The sequence below is a fragment of the Garra rufa genome, chromosome 11 (genome assembly GCF_049309525.1).
Source record: "Garra rufa chromosome 11, GarRuf1.0, whole genome shotgun sequence".
NCBI classification, from domain to species: Eukaryota; Metazoa; Chordata; class Actinopteri; order Cypriniformes; family Cyprinidae; genus Garra; species Garra rufa.
In genome coordinates this window covers 46,586,015-46,604,914 of record NC_133371.1, presented here as the reverse complement: position 1 = coordinate 46,604,914, position 18,900 = coordinate 46,586,015, and the positions used below count along the sequence as shown (strand labels likewise).

The window sequence follows — 18,900 nt, the reverse complement described above, 5'->3', positions numbered from 1 at the left end:
TTACATAAAATAAATTTGTTTCTAGTTTACCCTGATGCACCAAATAAAGTATGAACTGAAATAAAAATAAATAAACACAAAAACAAAAAATACTAAAAGACCAATACACACACACAAATTGTTACTTGAAATCAAATGAATTAACTAAATTAAAAGAAAATTAAAAACATTATTTTAACCTGATGTCTGAAAATAAATAAACACACACAAAATAAAACAAAAAAGAAAATACTAAAAGACCAAAACACTCTAAAATAAGAATAATAATCCTTACCAAAATGAAAATGAAAATGTAAAACAGAAAAATAAAAACTGATTTCATTGCTAGTTTTTAAAATTCTGATCGAATTTGTTGTTATATTAAAATGTTTTATTGATTCAATTTTATTAACTAAATGTACATAATATCCATTACTTAGAAATGTTATATTTATTAAAATAATTAAATATCTGAAATCCTTGTGTTTATTAAATGAAAAACAGTGTGTAAAACATGCCTTGTTTATTTCTAACAAGACCTTTACTATATTTTATTTCTTGCTTTAAACATTTTGAATGCATAAATAAAGATACACATCAAATATCATAATAAGGTATAATCTGTAAAGATGCACAAACCTACACTCTTAAAAAGAAACCTATTTGTCTAAATGGATCTGATGGAACCTTTTTTGTTTCACAAAAGGTTCTTTGTGGCAACAAAAGATTCTTCAGATTATAAAAAGGTAAAAAAGAGATGGTTCTTTAAAGAACCTTTGACTGAATGGTTCTTTGTGGAACCAAAACCTTTTAAAGCACCTTTATTTTTAAGAGTGTACATGTACGTATGAAACAAAAAGTTCAAACACTTCCAATGACGGCACGAATATGAATCCAGATTGACTCCTGAGAGTTTGCGGCGGGAGAAAACACAGCGGCATAAAATGAAAATAGGAACGAATGAGGCCGAAAAAGAGAAATCCGAGCTGGAGAAAGTGGGTCAGCTATTTAGAAAGATGTGAAATTTCTGCGCGTCTCTAAAATAGTGAATAAATTGCCCTTGTCCCGTGGACGTGCGCGCGAGTCCGTGAGGAATCAATATTGGCTCCGTCTGAGGTGACATGTCCAGATTGCTTTCAGACTCATTTCTGTAGGGGCTCAATCCTGAGAGAGCGACAGCTTATTACAGCTCTCCAAAAAGAGGAAAAAGATCATACCGTTTCATAATGACAGCCCCATCACCAGAATAGCTGGATCTAACAACCTAAAGGAGCTGCGGGCGTCAAAAGTGAATTTGAAAAGATACAGCGTGGCCCCATTTGACTTTAATACACAAGTATGTACTGAAAATACTGTCATCACCTCAACCTCAGCGTACTCAGAAAATCACAACACTTTTGAATAAGGGCTATATTTTTTACAGCATTTACTAACCTTTGTTAAGATACAATTGTTTATTATTTGTTTACATTCCATCCAAGATGTAGATGGGTTTGTTTCTTCATCAGATTTGGAAAAATGTGTCATTCCATCACTGTCTCACCAATGGATCCTCTGGAGTGAATGGGTGCCGTCAGAATGAGAGTCCAAACAGCTGATAAAAACATCACAATAATCCACGCCACTCCAGTCCATCAGTTAACATCTCGAGAAGACAAAAGCTGAAACAAATCCATCATTAAGACGTTTAACTAAAATACCAGTCCATAATCCATAATAAAAAATCCCTGTTGACTCTCACATTAAAATCCAGCCACACACAGTGGTGTGAAAAAGTGTTGGCCCCCTTCCTGAGTTTTTATTTTTTTGCATGTTTGTCACACTTTAATGTTTCAGATCATCAAACAAATTTAAATATTAATCAAAGATAACACAAGTAAACACAACATGCTGTTTTTGGATGAAGTTTTTTATTATAAAGGGAAAACTAAATCCAAACCCACATGACCCTGTGTGAAAAAGTGTTTGCCCCCTAAACTTAATAACTGGTTGGGCCACCCTTAGCAGCAACAACATCAAGTGTCTGCGATAACTTGCAATGAGTTTGTTACAGCGCTGTGCAGGAATTTTGGCCCACTCATCTTGGCAGAATTGTTGTAATTCAGCCACATTGGAGGGTTTTGGAGCATGAACCGCCTTTTTAAGGTCATGCCACAGCATCTCAATAGGATTCCGGTCAGGACTTTGACTAGGCCACTCCAAAGTCTTCATTTTGTTTTTCTTTAGCCATTCAGAGGTGGACTTGCTGGTGTGTTTTGGATCACTGTCCTGCTGCAGAACTCAAGTTGGCTTCAGCTTGAGATCACGAACAGATGGCCGGACATTGTCCTTCAGGAGTTTTTGGTAGACAGCAGAATTCATGGTTCCATTTCTCACAGCAAGTCTTCCAGGTCTAGAAGCAGCAAAACAGCCCCAGACCATCACACTACCACCACCAGATTTTACTGTTGGTATGATGTTTTTTTTTTTATGAAATGCTGTGATACTTTTACGCCAAATGTAATGGGACACACACCTTCCGAAAAGTCCAACTTTTGTCTCATCAGTCCACAGAGTATTTTCCCAAAAGTCTTGGGGATCATCAAGATGTGTTCTGGCAGAACTGAGACGAGCCTTTATGTTCTTTTTGCTCAGCAGCGGTTTTAGTCTTGGAACTCTGCCATGCAGGCCATTTTTGCCCAGTCTCTTTCTTATGGTGGAGTCACTTTTTCACACAGGGTCATGTGGGTTTGGATTTTTTTTCCCTTCATAAAAAAACCCTTCATTTAAAAACTGCATGTTGTGTTTACTTGTGTTAAATTAATATTGAAATTTGTTGGATGATCTGAAACATTAAAGTGTGACAAACATGCAAAAAAAAAAAAATCAGGAAGGGGGCCAACACTTTTTCCACACTGTATTTGTTTAGAGCTGTTTTGACTTGTAAATGGTGCATGATCTGTGCAGATATCTCTCCTGATTCATCACTTTTTCAATTGAGGAAGTGTTATTATGGATTATATATATATATATATATATATATATATATTGTTTGGATTTGTCTTCTTAAAATGTTAACTGATGAACTGGAGTGGTGTGGATTACTGTATTATTGTGATGTTTTTAATCAGATGTTTGGACTCTCACTCTGACAGCACCCATTCACTGCATAGGATCCTTTGTTGAGCAAATGATGGAATGCTAAATTTCTCCAAATCTGATAAAGAAACAAACTCATCCTAATCTTGGATGGTTGCATTGGTGAGCAAGTGTGTTAATTTTAGACTCTAGTGTAGGGCCGGGACTTTAACGCGTTAATTTAGATTAATTAATTACACAAAAATAACGCGTTAAAATTTTTTAACGCATTTTAATCGCAATACGTTTTGCACCGCGGAACGTTTCTCACTAGATGAGATTCGGCGGACCGATTATACTGGAGCACAAACTAGCGTTCAGACAAGCCAAAGACGTCCGTCCTAAATAGTATTGTATGTCCCAAATCGTAGTATGTTTAAAAAGTATTCCAAAGATTCCCGGATGGTCTACTACTTAACGATCAATGCACACTCTTAACTGCTTATATTGCCCGCAACACACTGCGCCGTGAACGAGGATTCGATTAGAACTACAAACACGCATTAAAAAGTGTTAAAAAACTACAAACATGGAGGATATACGCGACCAACGGACAGGTAGAGAAAGGGGTTTGAGTGATAAATAATCAGTGTGTAACCTGATAAAAACTATTTTTTAAATGTTATCCGCGTTATATTCCATGTGCAGCAACATTTATAATGATAGGTTTGGTCATTAAAATTTAAATGCATAATTAAGCAAACACAAGAGCAGAGTTCTCGGAATGAAAGACTCGTTAAAGAACGTGCCTCTTGCTACACTTTTAATGGCAATATTGTACTGGTCTGTTGGACTTGGTTGAACAAAAATAAACAATATTTTGTTGCTTAAGCTTATGTATTCAGTCATTATTCAATGGTATACTAAAAATCCATGTAAAAATCTTAATTCTCACTGTTCTCAGGTCAAATATTTACATGCGATTAAAATGCGATTAATTTCGATTAATTAATTACAAAGCCTCTAATTAATTAGATTAAAATTTTTAATCGAGTCCCGGCCCTACTCTAGTGACATCAAAGTATTGAAACACTAAACAAAGCAAATCTAAGCGCGCTTTTTTTTTTTACAATCTCACAGTTTGTGTGTTCCCGCGGTGCGTCTGTTGTCTACGCAGCTCCCTGCTGACTGATAACGCGCTTGTTTGAATCTGATGTCTGGCTTTATGTTATTGTAGGAGCGGGGCAATCACAGACCACCAATTACCCCTCAGGGAAGCTGGCGAGCCGCCGCAGGCCTCATCGATAAACTGTGGCAGATCCTGAGAAGACTTCTGCCATTCTCGTTCTCGTCGGGGCTGATTCAGGGTCACGGCTCGGGTCTCTGGCATTCAGCTAAGGAAACGAAATCTCCGGGGCGTCGGGAAAAAAACTGTCCTCTCTCTCTGGACGCTGGGGACTCAGTGGCCGCATATCCCCTTGACTAAAAAGAGGAGGAAATTAAAGTGCAGTCCGGAGAACTGTCAATACTAGACGGATATCAAATTAGGGCTGTGGAAAAACCACAATCTGTGACACTTCACCTCACTAACTCATCCGGCTTATGTAAGAATGCAGCTTAGAGAAATACAGGCCTTCACTGGCACTGATATGAGTCATTTTATATCATGAAAACGTATGTATCACTATACAGTAAATTACAATAATAATAATAATAAATATAGCTGCAAGCAGCAATTACAGGGCTAAGGGAGGCATCAGAACAAGTGCAGCAATGAGTAACTGAAGCCATTTAAAGGTGATTTTAGTCAAAATGGCTGAAAAAAACGTAAAAACAACTACCAACTACCAACTTTCCAATAATCGGTTGTCACTTTTGACCACAAGGTGGCACTGTCTCAAAACGTTTTGAATGCTTTCAGGTCATGGTCTCCATGGTACATACAAAGTTTTGTAATGGTACACCAATGCATTGGTAAAAATGTAGCATTTTCTATCATAATACTCTATAATAGTCAGTGGCAATTTCATGTTTTGTTCAATTGTAGCGCCAACAAAAGACACAATCCCACCAAATCTTTTTGTGTCCTTAGAGTGTGCCTATACATATATACACAAATTTGGTGAAAATATCTAATTTTGTTTTGGAGTTATAGACATTTTCTGTTTAGAGAAAAAATGATCGATGTCTGACTTTCCTACGTAGTTTCGTGTCGATAAGAGTAACAGTTTCTGAGATATTGGCAAATGTTTTTTAAGCGCTAAAATGCAACGTTGCACAAACCATGAGGCAAAACCTGGCATGTTTCGTATCGCTGGACTTGGCAAGGATTCAGGAGTCTAAAAAATGACTCCCATGAAATTAAGTTAAAAGCATATAAATATTTGATTTTACCACTAGGTGGCACTGGCTCGAAACTTCTAAGACTCCTTCAGGTCATCGTGCTGATGACCCATACCAAGTTTTGTAACGATACGTCAATGCATTCATAAAATATACTACAAATATACTAAAATATACTACAACAATTCTAAATGGCCAACTCCCAAAATGACTGACATTGGAAAATTGGATATCATTCGACTCTGCCTAAAAAGGCAGTTTTGATTTTTTGGCCAAACCATTGAGAAGTTATAATTTTTCAAATCTCCTGACCACTAGGTGTCACTGCACCGAAACTGTGCAGGTAGCCTCAGGTCATGCTTGGTATAGCACACACCAAGTTTGGTCTCAATACGCCAAACCATTGCGGAGATACTGTATAGCCTTGCATCCATTTTTGCACGCTTTTCATAGAATTTGTTTGCGTGTTATTCAAGAACGGTTTGACTAATCAACTTAAATTCCATAGCTTTTTGTCAGCATGGTCTTAAGATAATCTAAGCCAATTTTACTGAAAATCAGACAAACTGTCTAGGAAGAGTTTAAAAAAAGTAGGTTAAAGTAAGGTAAGAACCTTCTAGACTTTACAGATCAAAAGTTATTAGCATTAAATGAGTAAAATTTGGACAAATGGTGGCGCTAGAGAGTTTAAGTTAGAGACTTCAAACTTGCTATAGTTAATGTTGAGACTGTCCTCTATCAGTGTGCCAAATTTCATAACTTTCCCACCAACAGTTCCATGGTTTGCCAGAGACTCAACTGCGGAAGAAGAAATGGAAGAAGAAGAAGAAGAAGAAGAAGAAGAACGCCAATGGATACAATAGGTGCCTTCGCACCTTCTGTGCTTGGCCCCTAATAATAATAATTCACTAATTTCAACTTGTGCTGAAGACACATACCAAGTTTCGTAAAATTCAAAATGGTTGACCTGGGAAAATTGGGTATGGTTTGATTCGGCATGCTCTTCTGAATCTAAAGAGACCAGTTTTCATATCTCCTGACCACTAGGTGGCACTGAACTAAAACACTGCAGGTAGCCTCAGGTCATGGATGTTATAACACACACCAAGTTTGGTCTCAAAAAGTCAAACTGTTTTGAACATATAGCCTCATAACCATTTTGCATGCTATTCGTCGAATTCGTTCACACGTTATTCGAGAATGGTTTGACTAATCAACTTGAAATCCATAACTTTTTGTCAGCATGGTCTTAAGATAATCTGAGCCAATTTTAATGAAAATCAGACAAACTGTCTAGGAAGAGCTCGAAAAAGCAGTTTAAAGTAAGGTAAGAACCTTCTAGACCTTATGGTTCAAAAGTTAGTAGCATAAAATGAGTGAAATTTGGACAAATGGTGGTGCTAGAGAGTTTAAGTTAGAGACTTTAAACTTGCTATGGTTACTGTTGAAACTGTCCTCTATCTGTTTGTCAAATTTGATAACTTTCCCACAAACGGTTCTATGGGCTGCCATAGACTCAACAATGGAAGAAATAGAAGAAGAAGAAGAAGAAGAAGAAGAACGCCAATGGATACAACAGGTGCCTTTGCACCTTCTATGCTCGGCCCCTAATAATAATAATTCACTAATTTCAACTTGCGCTGAAGACACATACCAAGTTTCGCAACGATACTCCAATGCGTTCTTAAAATATAGCATTTTACGATAAAATTCAAAATGGCTGACATGGGAAACATGGGTATGGATTGACTTGGCATGCTCCTCTGAATCTAAAGAGCCACTATCTAAAGAGTCTAATCTTATGACCACTAGGTGGCACTGCACTGAAACTCTGCAGGTAGCCTCAGGTCACGCTTGTTATAACACACACCAAGTTTGGTCTCAATACGCCGAACCGTTTTGAACATATAGCCTCATAACCATTTTACGTGCTATTCATCAAATTCAATCACATGTTATTTGAGAATGGTTTGACTAATCAACTAGAATTCAATAACTTTTTGCCAGCATGGTCTGAAGATGATCTGAGCCAATTTTAATGAAAATCAGACAAACTGTCTAGGAAGAGCTCGAAAAAGTAGGTTAAAGTAAGAACCTTCTAGACCTTTTAGAAAAGTGAAATTTGAACAAATGGTGGCGCTAGAGAGTTTAAGTTAGAGACTGCAAACTTGCTGTGGTTAATGTTGAGATTGTCCTCTATCTGTGTGCCAATTTTTATAACTTTCCCAAAAACGGTTCTATGGGCTGCCAAAGACTCAAGAGCAGAAGAAACGAAATAATAAGAAAGCCAACGGATGCAATGGGTGCCCCTTGGCCCCTAATAATAATAATAATAATAAAAATTCAATAATAATTCAACTAAAAAAATAGTTATTCATTTTTATTTTTATTTTAAAACAAGGACATGAAATAAAATGTGAATACTCTGATTAATCTGGAAATGGATAGCACTGACCAGGTGTATCATATTCACGCATTTAAAAGGAAGGTGAGGAGCCCTGATGGGCGCAGCAGGAGTAGCTCCTGATCAGATGAGAGACAGATTGTGTTTGCAAACACTCACCACCATCTTGTTCTTAGACACCCAGCAGTCGGCGGGGAAATCCTGCAGCATCGGCACCAGGAACTGCAGACACCCGTCCCAGTGACAGAGCAGCAGCATCATTCCAATCAAGTTGACGATTCGCACCATTGCGCTGGCCAGGTCGTAGGTCATATGAAAAATCTGAGCAGGGACAGAAGCAAAGACAGCACATGTTGAACACAAGCCGTCACACTCTGGTCAATCTGAACGACACTGACATTTGAAACAGGGCAGGGTGTCACCAAATACCTCACAATATGACACATATGAAACTGGGAAATGGTGCTTTGAGAGGTTGCAATTACTCAAACATGCATTTTAATATGCAACTGAAAGGAATTAGATGATGCACAAGGAAGTAAAACAAAAATATACTTTCGAGGATTTAAATCAATGCAACATCATGAGAAAAATAATTGTGACAGCATATATGATTTTATCCACTGCATTTTCCATAATATTTCGTATTCATTTAAAAAACGCAATAAATATCCACTTTTAGTAACATGCAAAAAAAAAAAAAAACATTACAAACCAATACTATATTTGTCATGTACTAATTTATGCTTATTTAGAATAAATGTTACAATTTTATAATTGTATATATTTTTTAGAGTATTAGGTTTTTTTTACTGAAATACATACATACATACATACATAAATAAATAAAATGTCGATATATCTATTTTTCAGATACTAATTTATGCCTAAATAAATTAAAAATTCATCTAAATTCAATTATTTAAACTCATTTTTTTAAAAATAAAAATAGTATTATGGTATTTTACTGAATAAATATATTGAATCTATTTTGTAAATAATAATTTATGCTTCTTTGAATTAAATAAAATTGAAAATTATGTTTATAAAAAAAAATACTGTAATGAAAAAACATCTATTTTCGTAATGTGAAAAAAAAAACAATGATTTGTATTAATTTGTCAGGTACTTATTTATGCTTTTTTTTAAAATAAATTCAAATAAATTCTAAAACAGTATTACAGTACTTTACTGCAATATCATAAACAAACAAATTAATTAATTCAATAACATTTTAATGATGTAGTTGTACTACATAATTTATATAATTACTTTTTTTAAACTTATTGATTAATATCTAAATAAAAATGTAAATTACATTAAAAAGTGTATATATGTATTGTATGTATGTATAAATTTTACTTTATTATTTTAATACTGTAAGGTTGCTTTGACACAACTTTTGTAAAAAGCGCTGTATAAAAAATCTTGACTTGACTTGACTAAATTATATATACATACATGCACTTTAATTATAGAATTTAATAGTTGTTATGTACATAAAAAATATATGTAAATAAAAATGCATTTATTTTATTATACAAAATTAAATCAAATAATATATATAATAATATATATATTTACATGCACTAATTATATAATTTAATATTTACATAAATATAATTTTTTGTTAAAAAAACATTCATTTTATTATACAAAATTAAATTAAATAATATGTACATTATATAATTACAAAGAATATATTAATTGTATATATATAATACATAATATTACACACACACACACACACACACACATATATATATATATATATATATATATATATATATATATATATATAAATACATTAACATGTTGCAAAAACATATTATATATTTAAAATGAATATATAATTAGAATAATCAGAATTCAAAATGTTGAATATTTCATTATGACTATTAGTTGATGCAAAATAATTTATCAGTGTATTAAATCAGTTCAATTCAACAAATTAAACTGATTCATGCAAATGAATCAAACTAACAACAACAACAACAACAACAACAACAACAACAACAACAAAAAAAAACATTGTGCAATCAGATTGCGATTCCCTAAACTAAACTAAAATGATAAGGCACTTAAAGACTCCCATCCTTGAGAATCAGAGCCTACAATAGCTCTGCTTTAGTGTGTGTGTAGGAGACATGTCTTTTTTTCCCGAATCGCTAACAGGTTAAATAATTGAAAACAGGTCAGAACAAGTCCAGGCTTCTTCCTTCCTGCCAAGATTGTCAGAGAGAGAGAGAGAAAGAGAGAGAGACAGAGAGAGAGAGAGAGAGAGAGAGAGAGAGAGAGAGAGAGAGAGAGAGTTGAAGAACGACAGGCTAATCCTAATGCGAAGTATCCTCTGGAGAAGCCGGCGGTCAGTGCGGTGTTAATGGCCTCTACAATTGAAAGCTACTTAATGTGAGCCAAGCCACGGCACGCGCTGTTAACTGCACCGGTGCTTATTAAAAACCACTCGAGTCACTTTAAAACACAGCTTTTAAAAGCTTATGTGAGAGGAGTATGCCCACATGATAACATTGTTATTGAGTGACGAGAAAAGCTCTATCAATCACTCTCTCTCTCTCGCTCTCACTGTGCGTCTATGTCTCTCGTCCACGGTCAGACGGTGAGTACTGTTCGTATGTTTGTCTTTAATAACTCTTTCCTCTGCCAGGACAGTGTAATGACAAGCGGAGCATTACGTCGCTCGTCGCTCTGGCGCGTTCTGAGGGAAACAGCATGAGCTGGGATTAAATAATTGGCTCTCTGTAACATTAACTAGCTGTAAAAGCATCTGAATTAATCATGCAGTGTTGTGTAAAAGTCACCCTCATTACTGACTGTCTGCCTTTACGGCTGGATCATCACAGACAGACGGAAGGACAGACAGACAGATAATGATCAAATGAGAAAGACATTAAAGATAGAAGTGATAACGCAAACTAATAGATTACGTGAATGTATGATTTATTTAAATGCTAGGATTTACAGGTCAATGATGAAAATCTAGTAAAAATCTGGTGACAAGTTAAAAGTTCTTAAAAATGTTACAAGTTGTTACAATGTAACAACTTACAATGTTACAATGTTACAAATGTTTTTAAACAAAACCGTAACAACAAACAACAACAACGTGTTACAGTAAGTTATAAATAGAATTTTAATATGAACATCAGAATTAATATTGAAATTAATATTCATGTTAATATTATAATAGTTACTATATTAATTTACAATGCTGTTTTATTAACAATATTATAGCTGGAATTTACAATATTAATATCAGTTATTATTAATATTAACAATACTACTACTAATAAATATTTTTTTTTTAGAAGTAGCAGTAGTAAAATGTAAAAAGCAAAACAATTACATTTTAACAATACTTTATCATCATCATTATTATTATTTTTGATAATTTATTATTATTATTATTAGTAGTAGTAGTAGTAGTAAACCTAAAAACAATACAGTAACAAAGTAATAATAGTTTATCATCATCATCATCATCATCATCATTATTATTATTATTATTATTGCTGGCTTAATAATAATAATAATAATAATAATATGATAAATTATGATGATTATTATTGTTATAAATAATAATAATAATAATATGGATGATGATATTAATGATGATGTTGAGTATTATGATTAATACCAATAATTTTAATTAATTATTATTATTATTATTATTTTTTTTAAATATTATATTTTATTTAAAAATATATATATATTTAATTCGTAAAATATTTAATTTTAAAATATAACTTATTAACATTTTTGGGGGAGGGGGGTTATAGCATTTTTTTAGGTTTATTTATTTATTTAAAAAGAGTTAGTATAACATTAAAATAAATATCAAATTAAACTGCACAATAGGAAAAGAATAACATAATAATAATAATAATAATAATAATAATAATAATAATAAGGTACATTATTATGATTATTATTATTATTATTGTTGTTATTATTGTTATTGTTATTAATTATTTTATGGATATTGATATTAATGATAATCATTAATATTAACACATTTAATTTTTTTGTTGAAAAATGTTTTATTTATTTTTTTAAATTTATTATTAAAACTTTTGTAACAGTTTTTTGTTTGTTTATTTATTTTTAATAAAAACGTTTCAAATATAACATTTAAAATCAAAATTAATATTGAAATTAATATTTATGCTAGTATGATAATATTACAGTATTTACTATATTAATTTACAATATTGTTTTATTTAAAATATTGTTGTAATTTTCAATATTGATATTGATATCATCAATATTAATATTAACAATGCTACTACTAATACATTATTGTTATTATTATTATTATTAGAAGCAGTAGTAGTAAAACGTAAAAAAATAAAATAAATAAATAAATAATAATAATACTTTATCCACATCATCATTATTATTGATATAATAATAAAAATAATATAATTAATTATTATTATTATTATTATTAATAGTATGGATATTAATAATGATCTTTAATAATAATTTTAATTATTTGTTTTAAACATATTCTATTCAATTGTATTTTAAAATATATATTTTTTTTACTTTTTTTAGATGGGTTATAGCATTTTTCTTTTTACTTTTTATTACATTGTTTTAATCAATTCTATTTGTTTAGTTATTTTTTAATTCATTTTTTCATATAGTAGGTTGTGCCATTCTAAACATAAACATTTTAATTTATTTGATTTTAACTTATTACATTTTTTATAAAATCTTTGTTTTATTGTTTTTAATTAACTTTATTTGTTTATTTATTTAAATTAATTTTTTTATATGGTAGGTTGTACCATTCTGAACATTTTATTTTATTATTTTATTAGTTATTAATTTTAATTCATTTTTTAAAAATCCTATTGTAGTTGTGCCATTCCAAAATATTTTTTATTAAATTTATTTATTTTGTTTGATTTTATTGGTTTTAACTAGTTTCATTTGTTTATTTATTTTAAATCATTTTATTTCCATATAGTAGGCTGTGCCATTCTAAACGTAACTGTTTTTTAAGTAACTTTTTTAATTTAAATATAAATTAATATATATATATATATATATATATATATATATATATATATATATATACACACACACACACACACAAACACACATATTTATTTTTATAAATTCACTTTTCCTGAAACTTTATTTTTTCTTGTGGGTGACATTAATACATTAAAACATCAAATGATGACACTATTTATCCAGATGTTGCTTATGCACACACACACACACACACACACACACACACACACACACACACACAAATAGTCATCTCACTAGGGTTTTGAAGACAGCCGAAGGACTGTTTGCTCTCTCTCCTGTCTTTTCTACGCAATTGAACTCTAATAAATTAGCTTGGTGAAATGGAAACAGACTGCAGCGCAATTAAAATGAGAAGTGCTCTGGGTAGATTGTGGAAATCCTATCTAATATGGGCTTATTATAAAGTCATTATTGTGAATCAGGGGAATGAAGACTAACTTGTCTTTTCTGAACGGCGAGGGAAGAATCTATGAATGTAGAAATCACCAAAACTACACACACCATTTGACCATCTCTCTCTCTCTCTCTCTCTCTCTCTCTCTCTCTCTCTCTCTCTCTCTCTCTCTCTCTCTCTCTCTCTCTCTCTCTCTCACACACACACACACACACTGTGATGGACGCTCGGCCGCTCTGACTCTAATTGACACAAGACACGTTAACGATAAGAGCTTCACGCGGCGAACGATCAACGAAGCGCTGATTGATGAAGCTGATGAGAAACAAACAGAAGGACTCAAATCTAGCAGATTGAACCAAAACCTGCTGGTTTCAGCACATGGATGATGGGAAAATTAATCAATGAATGACTAAAGAATCTAAGAATATCTCAGAATTACCAAAGGAAACATCTTCAAAACACAGCACAATGCTTACTTATTTTTCAACAGCATTTGCAATGGAAAAAAAACAGATGGAGCACTATTGAAAACGTGGAAAGAAAGTCTTTATATTGTAAAACTGAGCCAGAGTGAAAGAGTAGAAAGCAGTAATCACTGACGAAGGAGCTTTCTCTGAGAAATAATGGCATGCTGTGTGCTAAATCATCACACAGAAGGCCAGATTTCATCCTTGCGGCTTTAAATCAAGTGTTTCACATCGCCTGCAGTTCTAAAGAAACCTACCATCCTGTCAAAGCTGCATGCAATCTAAGCCTTAATAAAAAAGAATGAATAATAATTATATTTATTCATTAGCAGCTAGGTCACTGAAAGTGTTTGGGGAGGTGATATTAAAAAATTAATTAATAAATAAACTAAAAATAACAAAATAAAATGGTTACATTTACAATAGCACAACCTACAATATGAAAATAAAATGCATTAAAATAAACAAACAAATAAAATTAATTAAAAGCATTAAAATAAAATAAATAAAAAATAAATTATTATTTTTTTAAATGAATTAAAACCAATAGTAAAATAAAATAAATTGTTTAGAATGGCTTAATCTACTATATGGAAAAAAATGAATTAAAATAAATAAACAAATAGAATTAATTAAAACAATAAAAATAAAATAAAATAAGTGAAAATAAAATAAATTGAAATGTTTATGGTTTAAAATGTCACAATCTACTATATGATTTTAAATGAATTAAAACCAATAATAAAATAAAATAAAATATAAAATAAAATAAATTGTTTAGAATGGCAAAACCTACTATGTGAAAAAATAAAATGAATTAAAATAAATAAACAAATAGAATTAATTAAACCAATAAAAAACAAAATAAAATAAAATAAATAAAACAAAATAAGTAAAAATAACATAAATAAAAATGTTTATGTTTAGAATGTCACAATCGACTATTTTTTTATTAAAACCAATAATAAATAAAATAAAATAAAATAAAATGTTTAGAATGGCACAACCTACTATTTGAATTTTTTTTTTAAATGAATTAAAATGAATTAAATGTAATTAATTAAAACCAATAAAATACAATTAAAAATTAAAATAAGTTAAAATCAAAAAATTAAAATGTTTATGTTTATGTTTAGAATGGCACAACTTACTATATGAAAAAATTAATTAAAATAAATACACAAATAGAATTCAATAAACTAATAAAAAATACAATGAAATAAAACAATTTAAATAAAATAAGTAAAAATAAAATAAATAAAAATGTTTATGTTTAGAATGTCACAATCGACTATACGACTTTTAAAATGAATTAAAAACAATAATAAAATAAAATAAGTAATAAAATAAAATATAATATAACATTAAGAATGAAACAACCTACTTATTTCTTTAAAAATAAAATAAATAGATAAAATTAAAAATTAAATTAAAATTAAATCAAAATTTTAGAATGGCACAACCTACTATATGAAAAAAATGAACTAAAAATAATTAAACAAATAAAATTGATTAATATCAATAAGATAAAATAAAATAACAATTTAAAATAAGTTAAAATCAAATAAATTAAAATGTTTATGTTTAGAATAGCACAACCTACTACATAAAAAAAGAATGAAAATAAATAAACAAATGAATTAATTAAACCAATAAAAAATACAATAAGTACAAATAAATTTAATTAAAATGTTTATGTTTAGAATATCACAATCTATTAAAAGATTTTAATTAAAATAAAATAAAATAAAATAAAATGTTTGGAATGGAACAACCTACATTTTTTTTAAATAAATAAAAATAAATAAATAAAATGAATTAAAACCAATAAATATCTTTTTTTTTTGTTTAGAATGGTAACCTACTATTTGAAAAAAAAAAAATGTAATGAATGCATTCAAATTAATTAAAATCAATTATAAATAATCAAAATGTTTGTGTTTAGAATAGCACAACACCTTACAACCGGTATTTAAAAAATGTAATTCAGTTTAATTAATTCATTAAATAAATAAAAAAACGACATTGAAATTTAAACAGACAAACAAAGAATTTATAAACCAAATTTATAAACCAAAAATATTACGCCGGTGATAGAGTTTCTCACACACAGTGTTCACTGTATACCACACACATAATTGTTCATATGCATATTAATTTCTCATATCGTGTATAGTACACAAACCAAATCCTAGAGAAAACAAATCAGTAGTATTGCAGAGACGAGGGAGTTTGATTGTTTATTTACAAGGTTTTAGAGCCTGCCTGCTGTGTGCATATATTTATACTACACAAGTCGCATTTGCACATTCGCCTTTTATGTTGCCAACCCGTCTTACATCCTTTAATACGCCGTTAAACCCCTTTTCTACCTCCTCCTGCAGACTTGATCTCAGCCTGTGTGTCAGGCGTGACTCCAAACCAGCCTAGAACCACTATATTTGTGTTTTTGAAGAACCTGCACCATATTGAACATCACGCTGTCCATCCCGAACATCCAATCGCGGCGACACGAGCCATAAATCAGAACCATCCCAGATGCCCGTATTACAGTTTTTTCTGATGGCTTAAACCCTAACTATGATTCTTATAGCACAATTTCTAAAACTATTAATACTTATAGCAAAAACACTCACTGAGTTTGCAAAACTAAAAGCACAAACAGTTTTAAATTTTGTAACACACACTTTGCAAAACTGTAGGTACAATCCACTCTACTCTTTTTGCGGAACTGTAAATATAACTCACAGCTTTACTCTCAATTTCCAAATGATCAACACACTCCTAGCAAATCTATACACATTTTTGGCTATTATTTACAGTATTTTGTTTTGACTTGGAAAAAAACACTTGTGTTTGTTTTGATGTGTGTAAATAAACACCAGTACTTAAAGTTTGGATCCCTCTATTTTTTCAGAACTATGACAAAAGTATGACCTCAAACTGACATAGCCTACCTTATGTGTAGTTGGTGCATTGTGTGCTTATTAATGTGATGGCTTGTGTTAACTGTTTTATACGAAAATACCATTTTTACGAAGGTTTGAAGAGTTAAGCAAGGAAAACTACAATGTTTTGCTGATTTGGTGAAGGGTTTTCTTATTTGTGTGTAGAGTTTTTCAAAAATAGCCAAGAGTTACAAAAAATGTGCTTAAGCCATCAGAAAAAAACTGTAATAGAGATGGACTCCCTGCCTTCGTTCAATAAACAAACACAGATGGTCCAGCTATCCGAAGCTTCACAAATGCCTTCGGAACGATCCCTCTTGCAATCTCTGGTCATCGAGAAGCGCTTTGAGGTGTTGGCTTCACGCAGAGAGAGCGTCGTTTGCATAATATGGGCCGAGAGGGCTGCTTCAGCTCTTAAAAACATCCACTCCATTAAAACTCTCAGCGATGGCTCGGAAAGGCCCCTGGATGCTGAAAGCGAGGTTTGTTTGGAGCGCTGTGTCAGTGAGAGCATCTGTTGATCGCAGGAGTCACTCATTAAGCCTTCATTTGATTTAATAACATGCTGACTAACTGGATTCACTCACTGGAGAGACACTTACTCCAGGAAAGCAGAGACGCTACGATCAGCAGCTTTTAAACTTTTAGTTTAGTTTAGGTAATTTGAACTTTTAGTAAATGCTTTTGATTCTGAGATTATCAGAGGCAAGTTAGCATTGCTTTGTGTCAATTAAAAAAAATCTAAACGTAGTCAATGCATGGGTATATTTGTAGCAATAGCCAAAAATACACTGTATCGTTTTTTTTTGTTTTATGCCAAAAATCATTAGGATATTAAGAAAAGATCATGCTCCATAAGGATATTTTGTAAATTTTCTACCATAAATATATTAAAACTTAATTTTTGGTTTAATTTAAAGGTGATTTTTTTAATTTTTAAAAAGAATATTTTGATTTTTTTGCACTCTCAGATTCCAGATTTTCAAAAATTGTACTATCCTAACAAACCATACATCAATAGAAAGCTTATTTATATGATGCTTTGCCTTTTGACTGGTTTTGTGGTCCAGAGTCACATATCATTAGCAATTTTTAAGCAGACAAGGTAAAACAGTAAAAACAAATGGTTCATACACAAATGTATGACTCAAAAATTTTACTAAATTGCCAAAGTTTTTACATCTTCTCAATCATTTAACAAACGATTTGACTGACAGCAGTGGTTCTAAAGGCAAAGTTGTCCGGAATGAGGAGTTCTGTCATATGATACAAATACCACGTGTATGTGTGAACATACAATCGTTTACGCCCTTAAAAAATGTCCCCCCAAGTGGTCGATTTCTTTCGAATTTCTCTCAGACCTTTGGGGCCATGAGTCCAAAAGGCCCACCAAAATTCATTCCAATTGGCCTCTGTTAACCTTGTCGAACAGGTGCTCAAAGTTTGGCGGCCAATGGCGGCCATGTTTTTTTGCGATACACAAATGTCCTTATAGACACTTGTGGCACTTTGGACCAAGACCGTGCACACCAATTTTCATATTGATTGGACAAATGGTTGCAAGTTCTAGCCATTTTTATGTTTTTTTCCCCCTCTTATAGCGCCACCAAGTGGCCAAGCATCATGATTTTTGTCCTGTGACCTCAGATTGAGTTTTTGCATAAGTGTTCTGAGTTTGGTTGAGATATCTCATTCTGTTCAGGAGTTATATGCATTTTTACTAAAAGTGGCCCTGCCCATTTCGAACGTTTTGGCATCCCTTTGTGACAGTGAGTCGAAAGTTCAACTTTTTTTTTTTTTGATAATTATCAATACTCACTCTCCAGAGAATCTTTCTGCACTGGTTTGGTTCCAATCAGGTGAAAACCCTAGGACTAGTTCACAAAAGTTGCCTGGCGTGAACCAAGGATTCCAACGACATAAGACACTTGAGCCTGCGACTGACGGTTTATGAGTTATGAGCAATTTCATACTTTTGATCGCTGTAGCGCCCCCGTCAGGCCGATTGGGGCGAGCATTGGTGACATTGTTGGCGGTGTGAGTACTACCATCCCTCCAAGTTTCAAGTCTCTACGACTTACGGTTTGGTCTGCACTCAGTTTTACGTGGAGATTGCTGATCCGTGACCATTACAACCATTACAATAGGGATTCAGTGCTACGCACTTAAACCTTGTTTAAAGACAGTAGATGTGATGTATACAAAATTACAGAAATATATATATAAAAAATCCTTGACAAG

At 31.8% G+C, this 18,900-nt stretch overlaps 1 protein-coding gene across 1 annotated transcript in view; it reads right to left on the bottom strand.

Moving 5' to 3' along the window:
• hcn4 (hyperpolarization activated cyclic nucleotide-gated potassium channel 4) overlaps nt 1-18,900 on the bottom strand; it is a 150,285-nt gene that overhangs the window by 84,944 nt on the left and 46,441 nt on the right. Inside the window, exon 3 of the mRNA XM_073850542.1 lies at nt 7,943-8,104. Within this exon, the coding sequence (XP_073706643.1) occupies nt 7,943-8,104 (162 nt within the window). The remainder of the gene's footprint in view (nt 1-7,942; nt 8,105-18,900) is intronic.